This window comes from Grampus griseus (assembly GCF_964374135.1).
Source record: "Grampus griseus genome assembly, chromosome: 8".
NCBI classification, from domain to species: Eukaryota; Metazoa; Chordata; class Mammalia; order Artiodactyla; family Delphinidae; genus Grampus; species Grampus griseus.
Genome location: NC_139002.1, coordinates 76,945,294 through 76,972,993, shown reverse-complemented (window position 1 = coordinate 76,972,993; position 27,700 = coordinate 76,945,294). Strand labels below are relative to the sequence as shown.

Below are 27,700 nucleotides of genomic sequence, written 5' to 3'. Positions count from 1 at the left end.
AGTTGAGAAACCTTGTTCTATTATCATATGACTGTTCATATGAAGTTAGATTAAAATCATATTTAAACCACTCCTGTAAAAAAAAAAAATTCTCATCAGATTAAATAACATGCAAGACTCTCACAAAATAACACTTTCCTATAGGAATAATAAGAGTGATAATAGAGGAAAAGTGGTGGGGACATTCCTTTTTCCTGTAGGTCAGCAGTGCCTTGCTAAAATGCAGAGCTGAGGAGGAAATGTACACCATTTCACTTTGTAGATACACCTTGACACCTTAAAGGCAGGCAAGCCACGTGACCAGCAAGGAGCCAGTAATCCATTCTGCGTGGGCCTGAAGCTATCAGCTATTACATACTTAAAAAGGGAAGGGGAACAAATAAATTCCCACAGACACATCTCAACGTTATTTAACATCTGTTTCAAAATAATTAACAAGGTACCAAGCTGTTTTACAACCTTGAAAAACCTGTCAAAGAAAGGAACGCGTAGCAAAATTGCAGTTGTTGAATCTAGGCACTAGGGGGAAGCAGCACATAAGAGCGTGGGTTCATCCCTGAAGAAAAATTTAGTGCTGCATTGCTTAAATTCTCTTGGAACAAAAGAAGTAAACATGCTTTTCCCCAACATTTCTCACCATTGCCTTGTATTTTTTTTAATTGGACTTAAAATTATTAAGTTGCTTTTGTTTTCTAAATAAATCTTTTGTTCTCGAATATTTGTTTCTCTGTGACAAATATGTAGTGTGTATGTGGGTATGTAGACATACAATTATGCATATTATATGAACATAAATTGCATATATTGTATGTAATTATATAAATTATACATATGCCATTTATAATAATAATGCTGGTGAACAGAATCCAATAATATCTGTCACTCTCTGTTGAGCATTTTATCTCACTTAATAATTTTAACAATCTTATGGGGAAAGTATTAGTTTTTTCCTTTTGTAGTTTAATTTCCAAGGATCAGAGGGATCAAACAACTTGGCCAGGGTACCACAGCATAATGAACTACAGGAGTGGGATTCATGTTACACATTTCAGAGAGCCCAAAGTCTGCGAGCATTTTGAGATCAGGGGTCTTGTCTTAATTTCTATTCTTCCTCACCAAAGTTAAGTGCTACAAATGTATCAGTTGTAATAACAGCTTGTGCCCATTTCATGGCATTAAAGAAAAATAATTCATATGGGAGAATGAAGGAAATTACTAGGATGCATGTTAAAATGCAGATGACCAGGCTCACTCTGGACTAATTAAATCAGAATTTCTCATGAAGGGTATTTTTCTTAAAGGTCTCCAGGTGATTCTAATACACAACTATTACTGAGAATCCATAGGGTAGTGACTATGAGAGTCAAATTTTGAGTAGTTTGAGAAGCATTTTCTCACTTTTTGGTAAGTCCTCAAAGACAGAACTGAAAATGACAAATAGCTGTGGAGAAGGTTATGAAGGTGATGTTTGCCACTGAAGGAGACACAAGTTTGCAGCCCACCAACACTGCTAATGTCCCACTCAATTGTGTTCTATTCCATTTGTGGTCAATTTTGTGACTTCAGTGACAGAGGCAGGAACCTATTCTTGTCTATTTCCATAAACAGCATTTCCATGCAAGGCCAACAACATGCATAGAAGTTCGTGATAGATACAATTAGAATCATTTCTGTCCTACATCACTGATTATCTTCTAGAACTTCAGCAGAATGTCCAAGATACATCTCGAGATGCGATTTGTCATTAATACTAACTCTAAATTACTATTATTGAACACAGATCCTTGCACATAATGAACAAGTGACAACCTTTTGCTGTGTGGGTAAGTGGATAAACGGACTGACAGTGACTTATTAATTGATGAGATCCCTTGCTGGTCTTATTAGTTAATCTTCAAAAACCCACCACAAGGCTACTTAGTTATCTCTACCAGTACTTCTACCTACCCAATTGCTTAAAAAATCCAAATCGATGTTGACAGCTCAGATAAAGTTCTCCTTTTCCCATTTTTTTAAACTCAACTGAGGTAAACGTAGATCTGAATTTAGAAATGAAGGAAGGTCTGAAAAGCTTTGTGATTGTTTTAACATAACTATGAGATATAATTAGGAACATTTTAAACTATTCTGAGGTGGCACAAGAAGAGTGGCTTGCCTTTGGGAAGACGAGAGGGTGGGGTTTTTTTTGTTGTTGGTTTCTGTTGGGTTTTAACCAAACCTCCCCATGAAAAAACGAAGTCATTCTACAGGACTTTTTCAAGAAGCCTCACTCCTATGTGTTGTACTCATTGTGTTCAGAATCCATTCAAATCACTACATATAACTAACTCATAGTCAGTATCAGCATGAAAGCAATTCCTGGATGTGCTAACATGTTGATATCTTCCAGAATTATCATGCCAATTCCCACATAAAAGTAAAACCGTCTATGCCAATTGTTTGTCTGTTGCTTTGTTTTGCCATTTATATTCCAATAGGCACATCATTCTGAAGAGTGGTACTCAGGAAGCTAACAACCCTTCCAGTGAAGGTGGCATAATATCCAGTACTTTGAATGGCAGAGAGCTCAGAGCAAAAACTCCAAGTGTTGCAATGTAGTAACAAAAAGTAAAGGTGGAGACACACTTAGCAGAGTTCCCAAAGAACCTTGTAATCCACACAAAGTGTCAAGGCACAGCTGTGGAGGTGACTGGGGCGTTCCCTGGTTCCCAAGACACCAGCAAAGTTCTTTAATCAGCACGAATACTGTTCTGTTCTGTATGTAATATTGTTCTTAAATATTAAGCAGCTGCCACTTGGCAGCTCTGATACAGTAGGAACGTGTCAGGAGCAAGGAAGAACAGTTTCCAATGAGAATACTAGGTCAGAGTGAATCAGAGAGACTAAGTGAGTGTGTGAGAGAGGACAGACTACACACCCACCCAGGATTAATAGAAAAAGAGGGGGTGGGAGGGCACTAGATGCCTTATGCCACTGACCTTCTTTGTCCACCCAGCCTGCAAGGATGTACTTTCTGAGTGTGTGTGTTGTTTGGCTTTTTTTTTCCATCAGCAAGGATGTTGTGCAGTGTTGAGTCTGTGATACACAGAGTAGGTTGGATTTAGATTATAAAACAGCCACGACTCTCGCGGGCCAAACAAGCTGTCCTTGTCATTCAGAATTCTGAAGATGAAGCACTTAGAGTGTGACAGAAGAATTTTAGAGTTTTTTCAATCCCCCCTGCCCTTTTTGTTCTCCAAGAGGAAGGATGTCCTTGCAATTTAACCACAGGCTTTTGCCTGTCTCAGGTTTACTGGAGCCTTCTGTGGCCAGGCCAGATGATGGAATATGGTCTGCCAATGACTCTAACCCATGATCTCAGACCTCACAGTTAGAGGCAACAACCAGTTGAGAAATAGTGTCAAGAGAGATGTCTCAGAAATGAAGCTTAAATGCCCTTACAGGAGAGTGGAGATCGAAGGTAGGCAGAGGACCTAGACCCCTTCTGAGAACATGTGTGCAGGACTGGGTCTGATTCCCAGGCAGAGTGGGGGAAGGATAAAGCCCGCTTCAAGTGTGCCCAGAGAGGATGGCCAGGAAGGTGAAGAGCCTAGGAAACCTTGGTTGTGAGAAGAGCTGAGTGGACTCCTTAGAGAGATCAGCCTCCACTTACAGTTCAAGCAATTTCTACTATATGCCAGGCTCTTAATATGCAACAAATCCAGAAGGCACATGTTTCTATATCCATTTTGTAGATAAGGAAACTTAGGCTCATTGAGGAGCAGTGACCTGCAAGAAATCACTGTCCACGTAAGGCAGAGCTGGGGAGGGGAAGTCTTGGTTGGGCGGTGAGGAATATAAACTACCTAAGCTACAAAGTACCTTACAGATCAGCATCCAATACTTTCCTTTTCACAGATGGTGACCAGGAGCCCTTTAACAACATCATGACTTGCTCAAGCTGGCTTTGCCCACATCAGCTGAGTCTTATCTTTGTTGGGTCTTCAAACAGTGCTACCCAATAGGTTCTCAACTAAGGAAGTGATTTACTTTAATTTTCTTTTAAACCCCCATGTGTTGATGGAATGAGATAACTTTGAGAATGATGATGATGGTGATGATAACCATCCTTTAATGAAGTGACTACTATGTGCCCGTTGCTGGACTAGCTTTCCTCTCTAGCTCCCACAATGACTCTGTCATAGATATCACTAATCCCCTTTGCATAGTTGAGAAAATTCATTCTCACTGTAGTTGCCTGATTCACTCAAAGGGACCAAACAGTATCAGGTCTCCATCTTATGTTTTATTCTAAAATCTGCATTCTTTTTACATATCATGCTGAGAGAATTTATCTGCAAAAATTATTCATTAAGAAATAACTTAGTCCCCATTTAAACTAATCAAAAACAAACAAAAATGCTATGTAGAACAGCCATTGATTAGTATAAAGAAACGATTATTATACTGATTTGACCTAAAGCCTAATGTTTTGGTGAGCTCATGCACCCTTGCCTTTGATGAAGGTACAAGTTCCACTTTGCTTTTTGAGATACTAAAATTAGCCTATGAAGCCCCATTTCTGTACGTACCAGACACAGGGAATCTAGATATCTCAAGCTGAGAACTACTTTGTTACAAAATATTAAAAATAATTCCTGCTGATTTTACACTTTTGGACTTTGTGTTACACTGAATTAAGTGATAAATCTCAAGGAGTTTACTCACACATTTTTGGCTAAAAGCACAGACCAGCATTGTGATTTGATTTCCATTAAGGTTACCAACGAAAATCTATGAGTTGCTAAAGGGTTACAAATCTCTTCCTGTAGCAACAAAAGCACTATAAATCCGCAAGAGCTTTTCCCTCTGAGGGAGAAAAATTACAAAAGAGAAATGATAGATGGGGCTTGCTAGAAATTTTAATTAAAGGTGTGAGTGAAAAATTCTGAATCAGGCCAGTGGCAGCTGCACTCAGACATGACCTGCTACAACAGCAGAGGCGGGGACACGTGTCGGGAAATAGCTATCCTGTGAGAACAGCCATAATATCCTTGAATTTCATTTCATATGGCTCTCCATAAAGCCTAGCTCTGAAAGGCCTTGTGCGAGACCTCCCTAGCTCAGAGAATAAGTCAGAATACAAAGAAATCGGCTCTTGGTTGCTCAGTGAAACCAGAGTGTAGACCACAGCATGTCTTTAGTGTGTGTGTGTGCTGTCCCTTGTTTGTCAAAGGAGAGTATGTCCTGCCACCGTGCACTGCTTGCTGCAGTAATTAAGTAGTTAAAAGCCCTGGCCATGGAAGGTTCCGTATGAAACTTCTTTAAGAACTAGGATTGAAGAATATCAGCTACGCATATAAATATTGTAATGTTCTCCTCTTCTATTGCAGGCTTTACCAACAGGGCATTTAGGAGATGCATCTTTTCTTATCCATACTTCCACATGTTCACTCACCAGGATTTGACATGCTTTGGGGGACAGGAAGAAGAACTTGAACTTAATATCACATGAACATGGTTCCATCTCGACTCCATCACTTATAAATTGTCCGACTCCGGTCTGTTAATTTCTCAGGTTCTCATCTACAAATCTCACTAGTCTTGAGGGCTATTTGTTATAAGGTCATATGCCCTTAATTCAAAGTGCTTGGTAAATAGTCAAGCATTAAATAAATATAAGATGCTGTGACTATTTTTTCCTTTATTTCTAAATCACACTTACTCTCCTTTACCATACTTATTGAAAGTTAAAGACTTCTATGGCTGATTGAATTTAATTTTGACTTTAAGTTAGAATCAGACCGCTTACAAGTCAATACATTTCATGAGAAAAGCATGCTACTCCTTATTACAATCATCCTCATCGTTAGTCTCCTGTATGGATTCCCCCAAAATAACAAAGCAAACACAAAAACCACTATTCAAAAGAACAGATCATTTTAGTAACAGTAATAAGTAACTCTTATGCCTTTAATTTTTGTTACAAATTATAGAATCAAAGCCTTAAATCCAAGGGCACAGGATGATCTGCTAAGTGGTCACTCAGATATGCCTGATCTCTGTGATTTGTACCCTGACCTCCTGGGAAAGACATGGTGGATCCCTAGACCCTCGTATTTTCCTCCAGAGCAGTAGAAAGCTTAGTTGGGCACACAGCTGACTAGAATAAAGGCTACTTTCCTAGTCTCCCATGCAGGTAGATATGGCCACATATCTAAGTTATAGCCAATGAGATGTAAGTAGAACAATCGAGTGAATCAGGAACTCTCCTTAAGTGTCCCTTCTTCATCCTTCCCTCCATGTTTCTGCCTGGGACACAGAGCCACCCTGGACCATGTGTTTGAGGCCCACCACTAGTGATGGTAGAGTGTTGAGCTGGAGCAACCGAGTCTCTGAGAACTTTGAGGAGCAGAGTCATGAAACCAGCGCTGGACTTTCATGATGGAGAAATAAACATCTATGTTCTTTAAGTCACTGATGTTTTTCTCGTTTCTGTCACTCACAGCCAACTTATGATGTTACTTTTCCACAGCTTTGTTTCCAGAGTCCCTCAACTTTCAAAAATCCTGCGTTATGCCTTAATATTTGTTTATTTTAGTGCAATACATTTGACAAACATTTATTAGGCAACTTTCATATGCAAGACCAAGTACTGGAGAGTATGTTGTACTGAGAGAATCAGTGAGCAACTCCAACACAAGTCACACCCCTAAGCTCCTTAATAGTGAAAGAAGAAGAAGTTATAAGGTGTCTAGGATCAGTACCTCTTAACAGAGAAACCTAATCTATCAGGGGCCCAATGTGCGGAAGGAAGGTTTGTTGGAGGATGAAACATTAGGAGTGACAACTTAAAAATGAGATGTTAGGCAATGGGCAGTGAGTGGAGGTGCATTCCAGGAAAAGGAACAGTATTTCCAAAGGCCTTTGAGCAGGAAACAACATAGTGTGTTGAAAGAGGAGAAGTCAATATAGTTGGGAGACTATAGACTATAGACTATAGAACAAGGGAGACACCAGATTAAGTGTAGAGGGAGTCAAGGTCGAAAAACTCTCACTCTATTCCTTTTTGTCTCTCTGTCACCTTCTAAACTATGAGAATGGACCGAACAATGAAAAAAAATGACTACAGTTCATAAAGAACAAAATTCTAGGGCCTGTTTTTCAGAATTTTCTCGTGGGTGAGGAGATGATAGAATGTAAACCCACACCAATCAAAGTATTTCCTGATTCTAGTATTTGATTTTTTTCCCCAAAAGGAAAAACACTGAAGTAAGCAAAGATAACACTTAATGGGGTCATTGTTTTGCCCTAGTTTATATAAGAATGAACAGACCAAACTGAAACATGCAAGTCATCCCTCAACAGAACACTGTTTGTTTCCCTCTGTTTCCAGTCCTTCTCATTTGCAAAAATAAATAAACAAATGGAACTCTCTTCTTTGACAGAAGCTGGCCTCTCAGAATTTTTTGTTTCCTATGTAAGAAAATATTAATGCATTTCACTGAACCAATGTGTGCATACATCCTTTTCTCCATGGTACTGAGAAGAGTTGGGGAAAGCCTATTACAAGGATTAAAATGATCCATGGGGCACACTAGAGGGCAGGTATCCCTTTGAAATCTGCTGTAATGTCCACCCACAGACTAACAGCCAACCACTACCATTGTAGATAGCGCTCCTAGAGTGGCCCCATTTTCCCAGAATTGTTCAAATATAAGGTAAAAAATTTGCTACCCTGCTTCTCAAATAAGCCAAGCTTTGCTCTTGTTCCTCCTGTCACCTCTAAACTGTTTTCCCTGAATTCCTCAAGCCTGGCTGCTTCTCAACATCTAAGTCTCACTTCCGATATCACCTCCTAGGAGAGGCCATCTCTTAGAGCTTTTCCTAAAATAACCTCTCCTGCTTTATGTTACATCACATGTTTCCTTCTAACATTTACCAACCTCCAAATTGCCTTGTTATATGTGCTTACTTAAAATGCATCTGTCTCTTCTAGAAAGTTACTCCTTAAAGGCAGTGACCTTGCCTTACTCACTACTCTATTTTCAGGAGGTAGAAAAAACTTTGTAGAGTATCTGGTGAATGAGTGAAACAATGGTCAGTCCTTTAAAATGAATATTATCATAATTCTCATTACAGATAACTCACAAAGATTTGAAATAACTTGATCAAGGTTATATAGCAAGTTGACGGCAGAATCACTTGACCTCAGGGACTCTTTTAAGCTATCAATGTTTCTTCTCTTAAATTTTTTGGGAAAAAATAATGTATCTTAAGAAAATCTTCATTTTCAAAATTCTAGTCTCTTCTTTGCCTTTTCCCTCTATTCTATTAATATCCAATCAAATCTACTTTCAAACTACTATTTACATTGTCCATCCTTTTTCTTTCTACTCTTTCTGCCACCATTTTAATTAATAGTCATATCCTATGAACAATTGGAATAGCCTCCTAATTAGTTGAATTGCCTTTAGTTTCTTCCTGCTCCTGTCTATAATTCTATATGTGTCTCTCCCAGATTAATTGCCTTAAACTTCAATTTTATCATGCTATTGATCAGCATCTCCAGTTGTTGTCTGTTGCCATCAGGTTAAAATGTAAATTTTTTGGCTTACATTCAAGGCCCTTCACAGCTGCCCCCAACCTACCTTTCTCACATTATCCTCTCCTTAAACTCTCTACATGATCTCCAGCTAAACTGGCCCACTCACTATTCAAACATCTCTTGAGTTCTTCCTATTCTTCAACCACACTTACCCTATTATTCTCCAAAAAATGTCTCGCCACATTCAAATTACATTTATTTCTCAAGACACTGGAGAATTTCCACCTTCTCTTGGAAAGTTTTCCAGATAACTCCAATGTTCATGTCTCTAAATTCATCAGTACCTAGAACAGTGCCCAGCTCATTGTAGGTATGCAGCAAATTTTTGTCCAGTGAATTACTGAATCTGTGGTTGAAATCATGCTCTGTCTTATGGCAGCTTTTATTTTGTCTTATTTTATCTTACCTGTATGATTAAACCTCGAGTCCCTTTCCAACTGGGTCTTTGAGGTATGAGGCCATGATTCCTATTCATCTCCTTACACACAAGAAGTAATGCCTCTTGTCTAACAGATTACTCCACATGCTTTAACCAAGTGAGCCAAATGTCACATTGTATTACTGATAAACGTACACTCTCTGATTTGTTTTATGGCTCAGGATTTAACAACTACTACACATAAAACAACTGACCCTACAGATTTTATCAGAGACGCACTTGAGATTCAAAGTGTACCTCTCCTTTTTCTTCCGTGAGTATTTTACCATCACTGATACATTGTGAAAGCAAATTCTCAGTCTGAGCCATTTCTTGTTGGAATTCTAGCTGCATTCTTTTTTTTAACTTTTCTGATCCTCATGAAATGATAACCCACAGTTATGGTGTGTCAACAATGTAAGGACACCAAAACACACTATAGGATAGGTACCTATAGCTATCTACCTATAGGATAGATAACTATTTCTATCCTATTCTATACTAGGATAGAAATTAGTATAAAACAGGGTCCATACACTTCTGGGCAGCACACACAAAAGGCAGCATATACAAAAGACGTACTGACCAATATCACTTCTTCTCAATACTATGTGAGTATCGTCAGTTAATAAATGTCATGGAAATTCGAAGGAAGTATGAATTAATGAAGGCTGGGGCATGACAAGAAGATACCTGAAATTCTCTTCAACAACAGTGCAGTTATTTTTGAGTCCATGTACATGTCAACCTGCTCTATACAGTCTCTACCTCCTATAAATATGTAATCTGCAATTTAACTTTACTACCTTCACGTATGTTTTTAAGAGAAAGAAAAGTAGATGATATTGACAACTTGCTCTTTAATCGCTTGGACATTGATTTAACGCAATCACAAAGAGGTCTTGCATCCACTGTAGCCAAAGCAGCTACACCCCATATCTCTCTTCCACATTATCCTATTCTGTTCCATTTCTTACTAGTACATGAGAACAGCTAATTTATTTACTGACCTATGTCATGGGCTGCCAAAATATAGCCCATAAAACAAATATGACCCTCATTCTACTTTTATAAATAAAACTTTATTGGAACACAGTCATGCTTACTCATTACATATTGCCTAAGGCTGCACTTGTGCTAACACAACAGGGTTGAGTAGTTGTGACTGAAACCGTATGGCCCACAAAGCCTAAAAAATTTATATCTGGCTTTTTCCTATCTTACCCTTGGCCTATGAATCTCTTGTCTGTCTCCTCACTCTCAGAACTTGAAAAGAGACTTTTTGTTTACTGCTTTGACCATGACATTTGTACCTGGGACATAATAGATGCTTCATTCCTGTTGCTGACCACTCTTGGGGACTTAACAGGAGGAGTGTAAATTGTGTTAACATGGACCCAAAGCTCTGAACTCAGCTGCACATCTGGAATCACTGCTTTCTGGGTATATATGTAATGAACTCATGTAAAGAAATTTTTAAATGGCCAAAGAATACTCTTGGGAGGATTCTTGGCCCAAGAAACAGTTTTATAGAAAATGTCTTGGCCTCACTGCTGGGCTTACTGGGAGCAGAGCACTGTATTTTTCATAGCCCTGCTATGCGAAACAAAACATGTACCAAATCACCAGGCAGGCCTGGAGCTGAGAATCTGGGTAACATTTGGAGAATAAGAGTTTAGGGTAACACATTTCTAAAAACTTGTTGATAGGAGCAGCAGCCTGTGCCTTTTAATTAATTTATTTGACTCTTGTCAATTGATATTACCCAGAGGTTTTAAGAAAAACACACACACACACACAACAGTTGTAAAATATAAAAACACCACTTCCCATCATTCTCTTCTAGTTTCTAGGAGTAACTTACAATTTTATTCTATGCAACATTCTCACCAAAGAAACTCCTTATTAACAAGTGGAAAGTCTGACCTATTGAAACCCAGCCAATTCCTCTATGCCAGGCAGATGTGTCAGAACAAGTCAACACCAACATGTCGATTTTTCGATACTCTATTTAAGGGACAAAGATGAACGTAACAGTGTCTCAACGTTAAATAACCTATACACCAAGATAGAGAGCCTTGCCCAGTAGATCAGAATATGTATTATATCTGGAAGTTTTATCAGATAGGTCTCCAGGTTGAGCTGCCTCTATCATGACCCATACACTCCTCAAGGCAATATGGGTGGACGGCATTCCTCCAATTTTACATCATTTCAATCCATTCTCCACTCTATAGCCTTAGCAATTTAAAATGTAGTCTACTCACATCTCCCCCCTTCAAAAAATTCTTATCTCCACGCTGCCTTCAGGAGCTAAAGCTCTCATAATACAATATTATGTACATAATACATAATACTCATGAACTCATGGTTCATGAGTTAGCTCTGTGCATCTGCCTGCCTGTCTCCCATTTGCTACAAGCCTCTCTCCACCCCCTCCCTCCCTTGTCCTCCGCTCTGAAGGCTGCCCTTCTAAGAGTTTTGATAATGTCTCATTCTATCTCTGGCCCCCATTCCTCCCTTTCTATCTTTTTCCCTATCCCTTTTTCTCTGGCGCTTCTGAGCCTTCGTGCATGCTGTTTCTTTTCTGATTCTGATTGAAACACTCTCCTTTCTACTCTTTTTTGGCTAACCTAGACTTATTATTTTAGTCTCATTTCAGATGATTCTTTCTCCTGATAGCTCTTCCTGATTCCTGAAGCCCACATTAATAGAAAAACCCCATGATAGGTAACACTTTATTTGGAATTCCACCCCCAAATCTAACCCCCAAAAATGTTTTACCTGAAAAGACTAATGAAAGGTAGAGCTCTAACTTAACTGTGATGTCTCCCCCAACATGATCTAAATTCTTCAAATCAATGTACTAAGTACAGCTTTAAGTACTCTCCCAGCTCTCCCAAGCAATTTAACTATGCACCTCTTGGATAAATCTTTAAATGCTTTGCTATTTAAAAAAAAACAAAACTACAGAGATTGTTCTATTAAAATATGGAAAAAGTGCTCTGTTTAAAATGACACACTAAATGTATTCTAATCAAGGACATAAGACTTGTTTTGAAAGCCTTTCACTTTAAGGAAATCAAAGACAGAACACGGATGAAGGCAAGCCACTTGTAATAAAAAGCTCCAATGCCTATAGTAATATGAGAAAACACCTGTTATTCTGGAGACGTACTTGTAACAGAGTAAGTAGGCTTGCAGATAACAGTATGAAGTTGCATGTAAAATAAAAATGGAGTGTTAATGTTTTTAACTGGACAGGTCTGGGCAGCAAACACTGCGTGGAGGCATTTTAAGTACATCAACAGCTCCCTCACTAGCCTCTGGTTATGTGGACATTGCTGTAATCTAAGTGGTTAAAGTGATGCTTGCCACCTTTCTCATAACCTGCTGTGGGTAGAGGGTCAAAAAGTGGTATCTTGGGAGTGAAGAAAATTGATCTCAGAAGTGCCAACAACAGTAGGCAGAAGAGGTAGTCTTGCTTCAGAGAGAACCAAACAAATCCCAAAGCAGGCACCCAACTCTAGGCCTATACAGACCGGGCCAGATCCGAAGCTGGTGTAGATTTCAGAAACTAAGGTTGAGGTGTGGCATTGGGTATAAGGAGCAAAGATGACTAGAGCATAAGTCCCACCTGTGGAAAGGGGTTTGAACAAGGCAGGGAGAACTGAAAACTGGGAACAGAACTGGGTGATGAGGCTCGGGAATGAAGATAGCTTGGCAGGCAAAAGTTGGAGGGGCCACAGGGCTGAGATTCCTGCAGGGAATAGTGTGAGAGCAAAGTGAGACAACGAGCAGCAGACTGCAGCCCCCAGGAGGAGGAAGGACTAGGGGCTTGGCCTCAGCTGGCCTCTGGTATTTCAGCCTGCAGGTCCAATGTACAGCAAAGCTTTCTAAACTGTGCTCGTCATAGCCTAGGAAGCTCTTACTGTTCTTCCAGAACCTCCTGCGTTCACGGGTGAAAGGAGAGGTAACTCCCAAGAGGGGCCGTACCCACCAAATGATAAAGCTCATCTCCAAACTCTTGCTTTGGGCATCATAGGGTCTCTGAGAAATGCCTCCAGGAAGCAAGTCTGATTTTAGTGCATTTCACTTCAATTAAGACAATGTCCCTGTTGTCATTCTATGTCTGTATTTGAAAGAAAACCAAGAGACCAGAATGGGGATCCCACCCCCAAAACTTAGCAAAGTATGCTCTCTTCCTCTACTCATCTTCTTAGGGGAAAAAGGGAAGGTAAAGAAAAGGAGAGAAGAGAATTCTGCACCGTTTTTAGCCTTCCCAAAGGAGATGTTAACTGCCTGCAAAAGAACTAGCCTGCCAGCTCCATTGCAAACCTCCCCTATAAAATCCACGATGCCTACTGAAATCATACCAACTTCAAATATAGAGATCCACCCTAAAATGTGAAGCACTGTGATGAGGGTTATCAGATAACTATATTCCTGACTTTCTAGTTCAATACCCATGCCCTTTTAAAAGACATGTATGAAAAAATTTTTTAAAAAGAGAAAAGCAAAGAGAGGTGTGGCAATTTTAAGTCGTGAAAAGAACACAGACATTCATGTTCTTTGAACAAAGAAAACCTGTCAGGCAACATCTTCCTCTTTAACCAAGTGACATCTGAAAAGTCAAAAGGGAAACTTCACACCCAGCTAGGAAGAGTGGTTCAGTCAATTTTGGTGATCGATGGGGGTTAAGGCTGTCGTAGTCAGATCAGAGCAACGGATTTAGGTTTCACGTACATTTAGCAGTAAGTTGCTTCACAGGTCATTATGCAACGACTTTCAACAGGTCCAAGGAAAGTTCTGTGTGGTGTTTTTCTGCCACCCAACACAGTCATGTGCTCTGTTGTTCTATAACATTTTCAGGTTCAGTGAGGAGATTTTAGAAGTGCTTCTAAGGGAACTCATCTCCTTCTCCTGCTTGTCAATTACTAATGTGGATAACCGGTTAAGTTATACTTCATTGTCAGAATTATCAGTAGTGTGTGACCAATTATTTATATAATTATGCATGATCTTTATAAGGAAACACAGCTTACAGAGGAACTATATCCTTGAAATTTCTAAAAGTTCTTTGCACATGCCTCATACTCGTGCATTTGGTGAATGAGTGCAGAAATAAATTACAGATAAGTAGATGCATTCAACAACACTTTTTCTGAAATCTAAACTAGTTCTCATAAAGTAGTTTCAAGATATATTCATCCTGTTTAAAGAAGAATTGACAAAATGGATCTTTTCTAACAGTTATTTGTTTATGTGAAATAGACAAGACTTACTCAAGTAAGCTATTCTTTCTAGATCATAATTATTAATACTTAAAAACTAAAAATGAGCTAATGTTTCTGTCTACACTGGAAACCTCAGGGCCTCAAATTCGAGTCCTATCCCATTCCTATCCCCTGTAACTTTTCTTATACTGAAGTAATAAATCACACGTGTTAATTTAAAGTACTACTGATATATCTGGAGGTTAGATATGGTGTCAGGAGCAGAAATTTGGCAAAGGTCCGTGGGGTTCCATGTGTTAAACCACACAGGGCAATTTGTGCTATGGGAGTAGAATGAAATTATAATTTCAGAATTAAATATTCTGAAATTATATGGTGTTTCATTTTTATTCCACAAGTGTATTCTTTTAAATGTTTTAAAGTAAAGGCTAAAATGATATTGCATACAGAAGCTAAACTCAGGTTTATACTTTCAAATAATTTAAATAATAAGCTCAATGAAGGAACACACTGGAGTATGGGAATTACACTAAGAAAAGACAAAAATCACTAGGTTACTGCCTGCCACCTATCCACAATAAGCTCCAGATTGCCATTTTTACAAACTGCTACAGGAACACTAAAGGAGAAGCAGCATTTTAATACCTCACCAAAAAAAAAAAAAAAAAAAAGAATAAAAAACTGGAAAAAGATTCACTTTTGGATGCCCAACTTCCCTCATTTGATGGGAGGCCAAGGCTCCACAGTGAAAGCAAAGTGGAGAGGTTTTCCCCCAAGGTTTTAAATTACTAAATCATTACTTAAATTATCTAAGTAATTACCTTAAACGTCTGCTTTGCTTTGGCTGTGGAGACATAGTCACAACCATGAAGACCCTACTGAAACAAGAAGATATGAAGTTCATAAAATGTTCTCCATCTCCACTGCAGAAAGGAACACGAACGTTACCTGAAAATGCAAACTGTGATCTTTTGTGATGAGATTCAAGAAAACCTTTACTTTCAAGTTATAATGACTATTCCTATATTTCTTCATATCCTATAGTCAAGGGAAATTTTATTGCCTAATTATCTACATTAAGTGATAACTAAAGCATACATAGTCTGAGAATTGTAGACTGTGTTAGTCATTCACATTTTAAAACATAAATGTTTAGAACTATCCATTTTCTGGGGTCCTTTGGTCTCTTGTTCCTTTCTGAGTTCTTACTATAACAATAAAAGATACATGTAAGGAAATAATTTTTCCCCCAAAATAACATCAAGTCTGTGTCTCGATTCCACAAGTGAAATATACCAGGCTCTAGAGAATGTTTCATGAAACTGTAGAGAAAATTGTTAAGTAAATGAAGTGTTCATTTTCTGTACGAAACTTCCTGTTTTAGGGGAATATCCTGCCATCTTGATCTTACTTCCCCACTTACTTGGTCTATTGCTTTTATTCAAGGCCTTACCATTGTATTTCCACTCAGAAAATTGTGACACGTGGGTACACTACCATTTCCTTCTGTTGTAATTAAAAAGGTATTTATGCAGTGTTCTAATCTCACAATGGTCACATACTCACAGCGAGATGCCTAGTTTATCTGAAAGGTCATTGGTTGAAAGTCCTTCAGTCAGAATTGAAGGACAGGTCCCAGATTCTCAGCTTAAGCGTCAGGGTTCCAAAGTAAAGTTATCCTTGGGAAACATTCATTTCCCTTCCCATGATCAGATAGTATTATGTCTGTAACTTATTATTCAAGGCTATCTTCCATTTTATCCTTAGAATATTTCATCTTTACCTTTCCTCTAGCTGATATATATAATTGTGTTATCCACCAGTTCTATGGATGCTGTACATGAAGAAAGACCTTACTCAATCCTTGGTGCCAGGATGTCAGTTTAAAAACCCAGGCTTCTTTGGAATTCTTTCAGTGCTCATTGGAGGATTTCTCTTTGTTATAAGACGTTGAGTAAATACAGGAGATAGATGAGCTTTCCAAGGTTGGATATGAGACACACTCCGCTCTTGGCTTCTGAGAACACTTTGGCTCCTTGTCATGTTGGTTGTAGATTGTTAGGGAACTTAGAAGAAGGTAGAAAGACATTTTGTAAACATCACCATGGGAGAGGGATTTTTTGACATATACATTTTGGTCCAAAGTTCCTCTCTGTGCAAGGCTGAAGCCTACCTTAGCCTTAGGTAGACAGGCTAATAAAACTCCTAAGGTTCTGTGTGCCATACGACTTTCCATAATTTTTCTATTAGCCCAGGACTTCTAAAGACCATGATTATCTAAAGAGTCCTAGACAGGGTGACATTATCATGGCTAACACACTGGTGGATGATGACAAATTAATGTGTTACTATTTGTCTGGGTGTTGCAGTTAGGGAATGGGATCCTTGGAGACGTTATGCCTAATGCCAAAGTTAGAAGTGAATTTGAAATCCCAGGTCTTCCCTTTACCTGCCTTCAAATGAGGCCTCAGAGAGACTATCCAATCATCTCTGCCCCACATGTTCTATGAGGCTGGATTTCAAGAAAAATACAAGTGACCATGTTTAGAGTAAAAGTTAAAGACTGTTAACTAAGGTGTCAGTTTCTGTGAAATTGACCCCCCAAAAATTATAGAGCTAGTTTAAAAGAAAGAGAGAGAATGAGAAAGCCCTTTACATGGTGATAGCTCAAATAATTATAATTTTTCCATGGAGTTTATAGTGCCCTAAAATGTAGCTGTATTACAAGTTAGGTTATAAAACCTCTGGACTAGAGAGAAGGCATTTCTCCATAATAGCCAAGAGCTCTGGAAGAACAAGTTGTGAGTATAGTGCAGGAGACTTAGAAGTTGGCAAGAGAAGCTAGTATGTAAAAGGAAATGAATATAAGAGAAAGCTGCAGCTAGAAGAAGAGTGATTTCTTGCTGATGTTCCTTTTAGAGAAACAGGGCAAATATCTCTAAATAACTCACTGTGATTTAAAACTTTTTTGGTAACATCAGGATTTTCATTATAGTAAAGCAAACTGAGTATATATTCTATTGAGTATATATCCTAAGGCCAATATTAAACCCAAATTCTTATACTTTGTTCCTCCCAAAATCTACACAACGATTTCCTCAAGATCTTAGTATGCTTCTAACAAGATGGCAGGAAATGGCAGAATATATCCTAAACAACATACAACCAAGCTTCAGATGAAAATGTTAATACTAATAAGAGCGGAACACACCATTCCAGCGAATGAAAAGTTGACGTGAATCAGTAAGATTCCTGAAATAAAAGTCTTGGCAGTTAGGTGGTGAAGGCACCTGCTGGGTCCAGAACCAAGATTCCATGTTTTTACTGAGGAACTGAAATTCAAAATGTCAAGTATTAGAAGATAAAGACAAAGCAAGGTCTAACATGACCAAGTCTGCAGAAATTTAACTCATTGATTTTATGAAAAAGATACCACTAAATAAATGAGCTCTAATTTATTATAGTCAATGTTGTAATGACAAAATTGCTACCATGCTTGACTACATTCAGTACAAACTCAAGATGGCCACAGTTGCAAAGTATGTTTCTTAATGAATCTGGCTGAATCCTGTTTATGCAACTTGAGCCCTTGGAAGGATTACATACAATTTATAATGACAGACATTTCCCAGGTTTGTTCTCTGGCTGCTGGAAGACTCATCAATAATTCAAGAACACAATACCCTTTGTGTATAATTGTTCCATTTCTTTCCCTTTTGCAAAAAATCATTCAGATTTCAATCATTAAAAAATCATTCACATTTATACCAGCATAGAACATGTAAACCAAGAAATGTTCTTGTTGGGAAGACTACAAAAGGAAGAAAGAAAGATCTTATAAACTTTACAATTTCATATTATTATGTAACACAAGGCAAATGATTCTTAAATCAAAAACATAAGGAACAACAAAGGGTTTTCAGTTATGCTAAAATTTATAAAAATTAAAACTTCAAAGGGAAATTTTATTGTGTGACATTTTAAATATATGGAATTTAGTATATAAAAATTATAATATGATTTAATCCTGGATCAACCACTTACTAGCTGGATTACCTTGGGAAAGTTCTTAAATCTCTATTATCTGCAGTTTCCTCATCAATAAGATATGTAGATTAACAATCACACTGATTTTTTTAAAGAGTAGTGATAAAAAAATGACATAATGTATAAGTAAGTGTACTTTACAAACCATATAAAAGTAAGAAATACTCTAGCCTCCATCAAGTAACACGATAAGGAAAAAATGTTATTTAAAAATTACTCAAAACTTATTTTTAGGAAACTTGATTCAAAAGCATTAATTGCCATGCCAAAAATTTTCAGTTCATACTTCGTCATAAGTCTAATTTAATCCCTTTAATAAAAATATTAAAAGGTACAAAAGGCAATTTCACCTCCCTACTCCACCACAGTATGTTCAGAAAATCCTTTCATATATAATCAAATTAAGGGGATTTAATCTTAATAACATAAAAGCAAACTGGAAATGGAAATATATAATTGCAGTAAATTGAGAATATTCCTTAGTTTGTTCATTCATCAAATAAATTGTTGCTTTGGGAAGATTTTTCAAGTATGGTCAATATATGAAAAAAAAATCAATAACTATGTTGAACAATGTGAAAGCTATCCTGGTTTTTCTGAATTGTTTGTGGGGGGATGGTTTGCTATTGTTTTATAAGACTGTTTCCTGGGTACTCTCTTCTGTCTCTCTAACAGGGACTGGCTATTAAATTCCATGTTTTACCAAACCACATCAGCAAAGGAAGAAGCAAATTAGGAGCTGCACATTAAGTACAGGTCAATCATTAGTGGATGTTGAAACGCTGAACAGCAATACACACAACACCACACGCCACATGACTAGATAGTCTGAAATAGAATGAATAGCATATAGTTAAGATCATGGGCTGTGAAATCAGATATATTGAATTCAAAGAAAGGTTTTGACTCCTACAGCTGCGTGACATTTGGCAAGTAATTAACTTCCTAATACTGGTTTCCTTATTGTTAAAATGGAGATAATAATTGCACCTATCTCAAAGAGTTGTGAGGGCTAAATAAAAGAATCCAAGGAAAGTACTTAGAAAAGCACCTGACACACAGAAAACAATCCATGAGTGTTAAATCGTATATGTAAAGAAATGTAGACAAAATAAAAGATTAATTTTTCTCACAAACTTCTTGATAAGGAATTCAAATCTCTGGTACAGAAAAATCAACCTGAGATCTCTTTTAAAATAAAAAATGCCAAATCATTGGACTTACTTAACTCCCTAAATTGTGCTTTTTCACTACACACACGCGCATGTGTACCTACACACACATACATATACCACTATATAAGATGCATATAGATGTGGGCTTCCCTGGTAGCGCAGTGGTTGGGACTCCGCCTGCCGATGCAGGGGACACGGGTTCGTGCGTTCGTGCCCCGGTCCGGGAGAATCCCACATGCCGCCGAGCGGCTGGGTCCGTGAGCCATGGCCACTGAGTCTGCGCTTCCGCGGCCCGTGCTCCAACGCGGGAGAGGCCACAGCAGTGGGAGGCCCGCGTGCCGCAAAAAAAAAAAAAAAAAAAAAAGATGTATATATATGCAACAAATTTATCTTAATGTCAGGAAGGGTATAGCAATGCAGAAATTGGGAATGCAGATCAGAGGACCTGTGCATTTCCTCAATGAAGCCATTTAATTTTTCAATGCTTCCGTAAGTTTAAATAATTTTGATTTGTGGCTAGTGAAAAAAAATTGTCCATTTATTCCAGAGGCAGTGTACTGGCAAAAGAAAATGATTCAAGGTGGAATAGAGTCACACGTGTATTGTACAACTTAAAGGCATGCTAAACCTTGCTAATTCAGTTGGAGATGAATAAAAATGCTTATCAGTTCAGGTAAAAGGAAGACACAAAATTTAAAAAAATCTACTCATTGCTAAGTGGCTAATAATGGTAAATTCTCAGGGAAAAAGGATTTTTGGTTTTGAGCTCTCATTTATTTATTGTTCTTCACACTTGATGTACTTCCTAACAATTCAACGGGAAGAGAACAAGTGAATTCTCTAACTTAAATAGGAATATGGAAAATGGCCCAGATACACTACTCTTTCCATTCTTGTAAGAGATATCAAATTGCATTTTTTCTTGCTTTCAAATTTGGTGTCAAATGTAGTGTTGGGTGTAATCTTAGACAAAGTCTGGTATAAATTTTTCTATGTTTAAAGGTTTTCATTCTCAAGGAATAAATCTCAGAAGGGCAACATACCATCAGCTGATTTTTTTTTACAGCGGTGGTTGATCACTTTGTTTATTTTGCACTCATCTAAGATATATGCCTTTCTCCGAAAGAAGAGGTTAAGAAGACATTAACATTTGCAAAGTCCTTTGAGAGATGTGTTACCAAAGTGTAAATTATATCCTATTAGACCAGCCTTATTGAACATGAATAAATTACAGAGAAATGAGTGTCTTTAATAGAGCAAAGATATTATTAAAAAGAAATCTGAATTTAAAGAGTTTGAATATATTTAAAATTTTGAATATGCTTGCTTTTCCTGAATTAGTGTTCAGTTTTGAGGCAGCTGGGCAAAGAAAGGTACTAAGTCTGGAAATATTCATGTGCTAGTAACAGCCATGTTTCTCTCATCATGGATTAGAACACTTATAAATGTTTTGAGATTTTACATATATCAGTGGCAAACATAGCCATATTTTTTCCTAGAAATTAATATAAGCCATTAGAAAGTTTTGAAATCATAATCACTGCTCCCATAAATTGCTAAATTAGATGAAATATTTATATCCTTGTTATTCAAAAAAAGTGAATTTTCAACATTCAACTGCTGAGTAATGGCTGTTTGTGCAATGTTTCCACTAAGATAAATGAAAGTTTTACTCCCTGCTACTAGTTTAAAACTCCTTTGCATTTTTACACAAGAGCCCATTTTTCATTACCAGGAAAGGTATGCAATTTGAATCATGCTACTTTTTATTCACAGTAAATCAATATGTGTCATAAGAGCAGAAAAGAAAGTAATATTACTCGCTATCATTGGACCTTCCCTTAGAGCAAGTCCTAGAAGACATCGCCAGGTTGGGTTGCTATAGCAACAGAGCTCTGGTACCTCTCTTGCTTGGCTTGTTATAGTGAGTTGATTTCTACCACACAGATATAACCCAGAAGAATTTTTATGGTAAAGAAGTAATTACAAAGAATCAACAGCAATGTGTGTGACTTTTCCATTGATCTGCGATGATTTAATTCAGAACTAGTATAATGACTCTATAACATTTCAAAGCCCTCTGCTGACTTCCAATTAAATTATTCATTGCCTTTTCTTTAGGCTTCTTAAGTAGTCAGATTTCTTAAAATGTGAAGGAAAAAAGAATCCCGAGACCCTTTAGAGTGTTAGCATGAAACCTGATATGGTTTTACCCAACTATGAAAATCTGCTATTAAAATGTCTTGAAATAATATTAATCCACTTAAAAATATCAACAATTAGTAAGAAGACTCAAGAAGACTATACTGGCAATATAAAAAATTATCTTTTGACTTCTTCTAAAAAGATATCAAGACAGAAAAGAATATATCTTATTTTCTTATATAGGCCATATAAGCCATTTTGAAGAGTGTCTGACATACATGTAAACACCTAATAAATATTGTTATAATTTTATTACTATCCCAATACAGTCAAGCAAACAAATTATATTCCTTTCCTTACATTACATAAGCACTACTGATTATGCAATTGTAATGCCCTTTGTATTCTGAATATATGTAAAGTAAAAATGATATAAGGAATACACTACTATACAGCTGAGCCTTAAACATATTGTAAAAAGTCGCAAGTCCTTTTTAGAGGACTAACTAACCTTGTGAATAAAAATCTGCATCTGATGGACATTCCACAGGGAAGCTGCTTGGAATGGAGTGTGTTGTGGGTTTGGGAGACAGGATCTAGATTTTGTGTATCATACTATTTACTTGAGATCTTAACCTAAGTCTTTGTCTTTTTACCTGTAACAAAAGGATAAAAACATTTTCCCAGCTGAGTGGTAGAGGATTCAGTGAGACAATGTATATAAAGCACCTGTTACAATGCCTGGCACAAATGATACTTTTAAAATTTTAGCTGCCTTTCCTTTAAAGTTTTCCAGTCATTTCCTTGAATCATAATTTCCAAATGGAACTTATAGGTAAAACTGAGTATAAATTCAGTATTTCTTAGAAGTACTTTGATATACATGGATTTTAGTTCTGGAAAATGGAGAAAACTTTCATTTCTGTATAATTCTATGTTCCAAATTATTTTTTAATTGATTTGATTGATAATGTCTTTCCCGAAGTATGTTTTCATGACCCCCTAGCCCAGGATAATGCTCTGGGGAAAAAAAAAAAAAAGGTGGCAGAGGGACCATTTCTACAGTCAGATACATTTGGAAAGTGCTACATAATACATCTCATTCTAGTGATTAATAGATCACATTAGTATATTCAACCCTCCAAGAAATCCCAGATAAATAAATCAGTATTGCTTAGTGGTAAAGAGTGTAAATTCAGGAGTTAGGCTTTTGAACCTCACTTTCCTCACTTATTCCCTTATAACCTGGGAAGTTACTTAACCTCTATGTTTCTCAGCTGTAAAATGGGAATGGCAACAGTGCTTCCCACACCGCAATGAGAGGTTAAAGTGAGATATATCACACCTGCTCAGACAGAGGCTGAGTCAATTATCAATAATAAGAGTTATTAAAGAAGCCTGTTTAAACCCATTACTATGACTCTTCTTCTTTATGAATTATATTTTTGAACATCTTCTGGAACTATAATTCCTTGGAACACGCTTTGAACAATGCTAAAATTAGGGTAGTGGTAAATTGTAATTAAGTAAAAAATTATTCATCATATTAGTGCCCAAAGCAAGTAGCACCAAAAAAGTCAGCTACTTCACAACATGTGACCCCACTGGCTTGCTCTCATGCTTCTACTATCAGAACACTAGAGCAACTGTGTTAAGTGTAAAGATCTTACCCCCATGGATGTTCTACTCATTAGAGCCATTTACACCCATTTCATGCATTATCACAGATCAGTTTATTGTATAACATTAGATTATTTGCATGTCACTAAAAACTGAGCCTTAAAGGAAAGAGATATCAAATGATTAAAGCCTTAATGACTAGCAGAGAGAAAACTAAGCATATGGCTTACTCATGGGGTCTGCAAAGAGAAGGGACATTATTAAGATGTTTACACATTTCCTAGTGCTAACGGAAAACAACTTGAGTGAATTTTGAAAATGGAGAAATAAAATAGTACAGAACAATAAGGAAAGGTAAGAGGTTCATCCCAGGAAAAATATGGTACAAGTTCACAACAAAATGCAAAGCCCTCCCTGGTCTAGACAACACCATGTCTCCAATGAACTTCCTTACCCTTGTCCAGAAGATCGGAAGCTTAGGCAAAGGACCAGAAAAATGAGCAGTCAGCTGATTAATCTGACAGCTTTTAGAAATCCTTTTATTTATTCTCACATTTGCAACTGTATCAGGTTGCTGACTTCTCTTCTTTTAAAGAGTTCTTATTTTTCATCATCAGAAATAAATGCAAAACAGAAAAAAATAATCACTCATAATTTAATGACCTCTGAAAATTAAAAACCATTTTCAATTATTCCTGTTCACTTCAAGTCTTAATCATAATTATACATCATTTCTACACGGGTATTTTTATATGTAAACACAATTTCAAAGCCTGGGTTTTTTTCCACTTAACATTATATATTCAGTTTTTGTCTCACAATGATACAAAGAAGTCTTCAAAACCATCATTCCTAGTACCTGAATGGTTATATTCTTCCATGATCAAACATGCAAGTGATTTCCAATTGTGCTGTTATATTGATACAACAAATCTCTTCCTTCATATAGTTAGTTCTTTCTTTTAGATTAGTGGTTTCAAACTTTAGTATGCATCAGAATCACCTAGAAGGCTTGTTAAAACACGGGTGTCTGGACCCCACCCTCAGAGCTTCTGATTCAATAGGTCTGGGGTGAGGCCCAGGAATTTGCATTTCTAACAAGTTCCCAGGTTTTTCTGGGAACCACTTTTAAAAATTACTGTTAGATTGTTTACATGGACTATTATCATTGTTGCATTGGGGTTGACAAATCAAATAGTATAGACATTTTCATGGCATCTAACACATATTTCTGAAAACCTTCCTACAAGCTTATTCAGCTTTATATTGTCAAGTGACTTCTCAATACTTGAAGCCCGGGTAGATACCAACTAACTGAATGAACAAAAGAACAAAGGAAAATTCTTACTTCTCTCCTCCTCAAAATCATAACATTAGGCTGAGATTCATCTATTTACATTTCAAAGATACACAGCATGGCTAAATAGTAATATCTAAATCTCTGTTACTACAGACATCAGCAAGGAGGTTTTATCATCACTCAAAAGTCAGTGAAAAATAGCTGTTATATTTAAACCTTGGAAGAGAGTAAATCTGTATCTGTACCACACAGTTAGAAATTAGCTGCATTTAGCTTTGTCCACCGGATAGTTCAAAAGCAGTGTTGTTCATTGCAAGGTGCAGGGTAAAAATCTGGCTATGAGAAATTGTGTTTGATAAACTAGAAACAAGAGAATTCCCACTTTAGCAGGGGATTATTAGCATATTTGCCTAAAAGCCACTGTCAGAAACCTTGGAGGTTTCCCCTTGTACTAAAGGATTCTTTATATTATATATAATATATATAATATATTATATATATTCTTTATATTGAGATTACTCCTTCACCTTTAAATGGAGACCTGTGCATATAAACAAACATGTCTACATGAGAATATAGATGCATCTACATAAGTAACATTAGATAGCCATGTATGCAAAGTATCTATTCATACATTGGTTTCTAGAAATCCACAGACAAAACATATGCTTAGCAAAGATATCATCTGCAGAAATGTCTTCTGCACTCTTTCTCTGTAATCTGCACACATTCTTAATTTTTTCATTCTTTTGTATTGTTATTGTGTTGATTTGAATGCATAATGAGAAAATGTGTTCATATATATGATAACCATAAAACCATACATAAGGCAAGTCATTGGGTGTTGTCAACAAACTTTGGAATTTGGTTAGACATAAAATTGTTAACTCTGGCTCACGTTAAGAAGAGTAAATCAGGAGTAATTGTGTTAGATAGAGACATTAATAGAATCATGTATTTATGACTTTCTAAGGGATAGTGTTTTCTATGTCAGTGTTTTTTGGTGATTGTGCTCTCTTTATTTTTTTTTAAACAGTAAGCAATTTATTATAATGTTAAAAATAAACCTGCCATACAAATCAGGCTTTGCATTCCTAGGTATTTACCCAACAGAAATTAAAGCATATGTCCATACAAAGATTTATACATAAATGCTCATAGCAGCTCTATTTGTAATAATCTCTAACTGGAAACCACCCAAATGTCTTATTGATATAAGTGAATGCATGGACAAATTTTAGTGTATCCATATAATGGAATGCTACTTAGCAATAACAATAAATTATTAACACAGGCAACAACGTTGATGAATCTTAAAATAATTATGCTGAGTGAAAAAAAGCCAGAAAATAGAGTGCATACTGTAGAATCCCATTTATATATATATATAAACCTTGGTAAAATGCAAACTAGTGTGTTCTCTTTAACTAAAAGTAAGTCAACATTCTTAATAGCTTGAAAGGAACCTAAATTGTTTTTTTTGCATGGATAGGTTCATTATGACCACAGGAAGACATGGCTGCTCTCAGGACGGACAGAAAACTAGGAGACAGATGCTAAGATACCATATATATTTCATTTTATGAAATAATATGCATAAATGTATCCACTTACTATGTACTATGTCGTAAATATGACTATATTTGGAAGCCTTAGCAAAGAGGACAAAGTTTAAAATACACCAATGTTAAAAATGCAAACTTAAGAAACGCAGAACAGCAACGCAGATACCATGAGGCAATCATTCCCCTAGTGTGTCTGAGAATTTGACCAAAGGCACTCTCTACTTAATTCAGGTGTTCAAAGAAACTTAAAGTTAAGATATTAGCGGCAACAACCATCTAACTATCATTTGAAAATCAATACCTCTGAGTTTTTTTTGACTAATAACTGCCAACTCCTTATAACGTGTTAGTGCAGAATGACAATCAATTAAATATAGCCCCTGCCACAAATCCAAAAGTACTGGTCAAAGTGCGCACACATCAATGAGACATTTCTAGTTCATCCATTCAGTGCAGAGAAAGAAATAGGGAAAAATATGTGTTGAAAGGTGCATATGGCCTGCCTGTGAAATTTCAATTCCTGAACTCCAGGGAATGAGAGGTAAAAAGTCTCTAGGGATAACCAGATACAAGAAAAGTTTTGGTAGAATCCCTTTACTCCATCAGGGTAGAAATGGACCCCTGACAAGCCAAAAGATAAGAATTGAAATGAAAATATATTAATGGATATTTTCCTTTTTTGACAAGTAGTTTCTTTTGCAATTTAGGCAGTAATAGATTCTTTCTTTTTAAAAAATTAAGGTTAAAAAAAAATGGGTCAGGGCTTCCCTGGTGGCGCAGTGGTTGAGAGTCCGCCTGCCGATGCAGGGGACACGGGTTCGTGCCCCGGTCCGGGAGGGTCCCACGTGCCACGGAGCGGCTGGGCCCGTGAGCCATGGCCGCTGGGCCTGTGAGTCCGGAGCCTGTGCTCCGCAATGGGAGAGGCCACAGCAGTGAGAGGTCCACGTTCAGCAAAAAAAAAAAAAAAATAGTACAAATTAAAAAAAAAAATTTTTATTGTGGTAAAAGTCACATAATATAAAACATACTAGTTTAACCATATGTAACTGTATGGTTCAGTGGCACTAAGTACATAAAAAATAAAATAAATAAAATAAAAAAGAAAAGCTGATGGGGCCTGAACTAAGGCTGTGGCTTTGGAGAAGAGGTAATTAGAATGGTTGCTTCACTCAAAACTGATGAGGTTTAAAAAAAAAAACAAAAAAAAAAACTGATGAGGTTACAAGAAGGTAGGAGGGTTTAAAAAAAGAACCAAAGGAGAACAATAAAGGAAAGTGTTATTCCACAGGCAAGGTCATGCTCCTCTGAGATCTTTAGCCCTTTGCTGGGGGAAATGACTGAATGGGCCCTTTGGTTACACAAATGTAAAATAAAGGTATGGTCTCTCCACCAAATGGGGAAGTTTCCACCAAAAAAAGAAAAAAAAAAGTACAGATTATATGTGGATAGAGCAAAATGAGAAAAAGTGAATGACTAAAATTCACTAAAACACTATTTTAAAACATCTATCACAGCAACATGATGCTATAACTTGCTGGGCCAATCAGTGAATAACCACATTACAGTCAGTTCTCTTACTGCAGGCTCTCCTGGAACTATAGAAGCA

The 27,700-nt window shown here is 37.0% G+C and overlaps 1 protein-coding gene across 3 annotated transcripts in view; it reads right to left on the bottom strand.

Annotated features, from left to right (window-relative positions):
• The window catches only part of GAS2 (growth arrest specific 2), a 119,668-nt gene that overhangs the window by 22,511 nt on the left and 69,457 nt on the right, over positions 1–27,700 (bottom strand). For 2 of the 3 annotated variants that reach the window (XM_082660954.1, XM_082660955.1), the window contains exon 8: positions 15,064–15,117. The exons of the other annotated variant lie outside the window; for it this stretch is intronic. In XM_082660954.1, the coding sequence (XP_082517080.1) occupies positions 15,064–15,117 (54 nt within the window). The remainder of the gene's footprint in view (positions 1–15,063; positions 15,118–27,700) is intronic. 3 annotated transcript variants of the gene reach the window in all.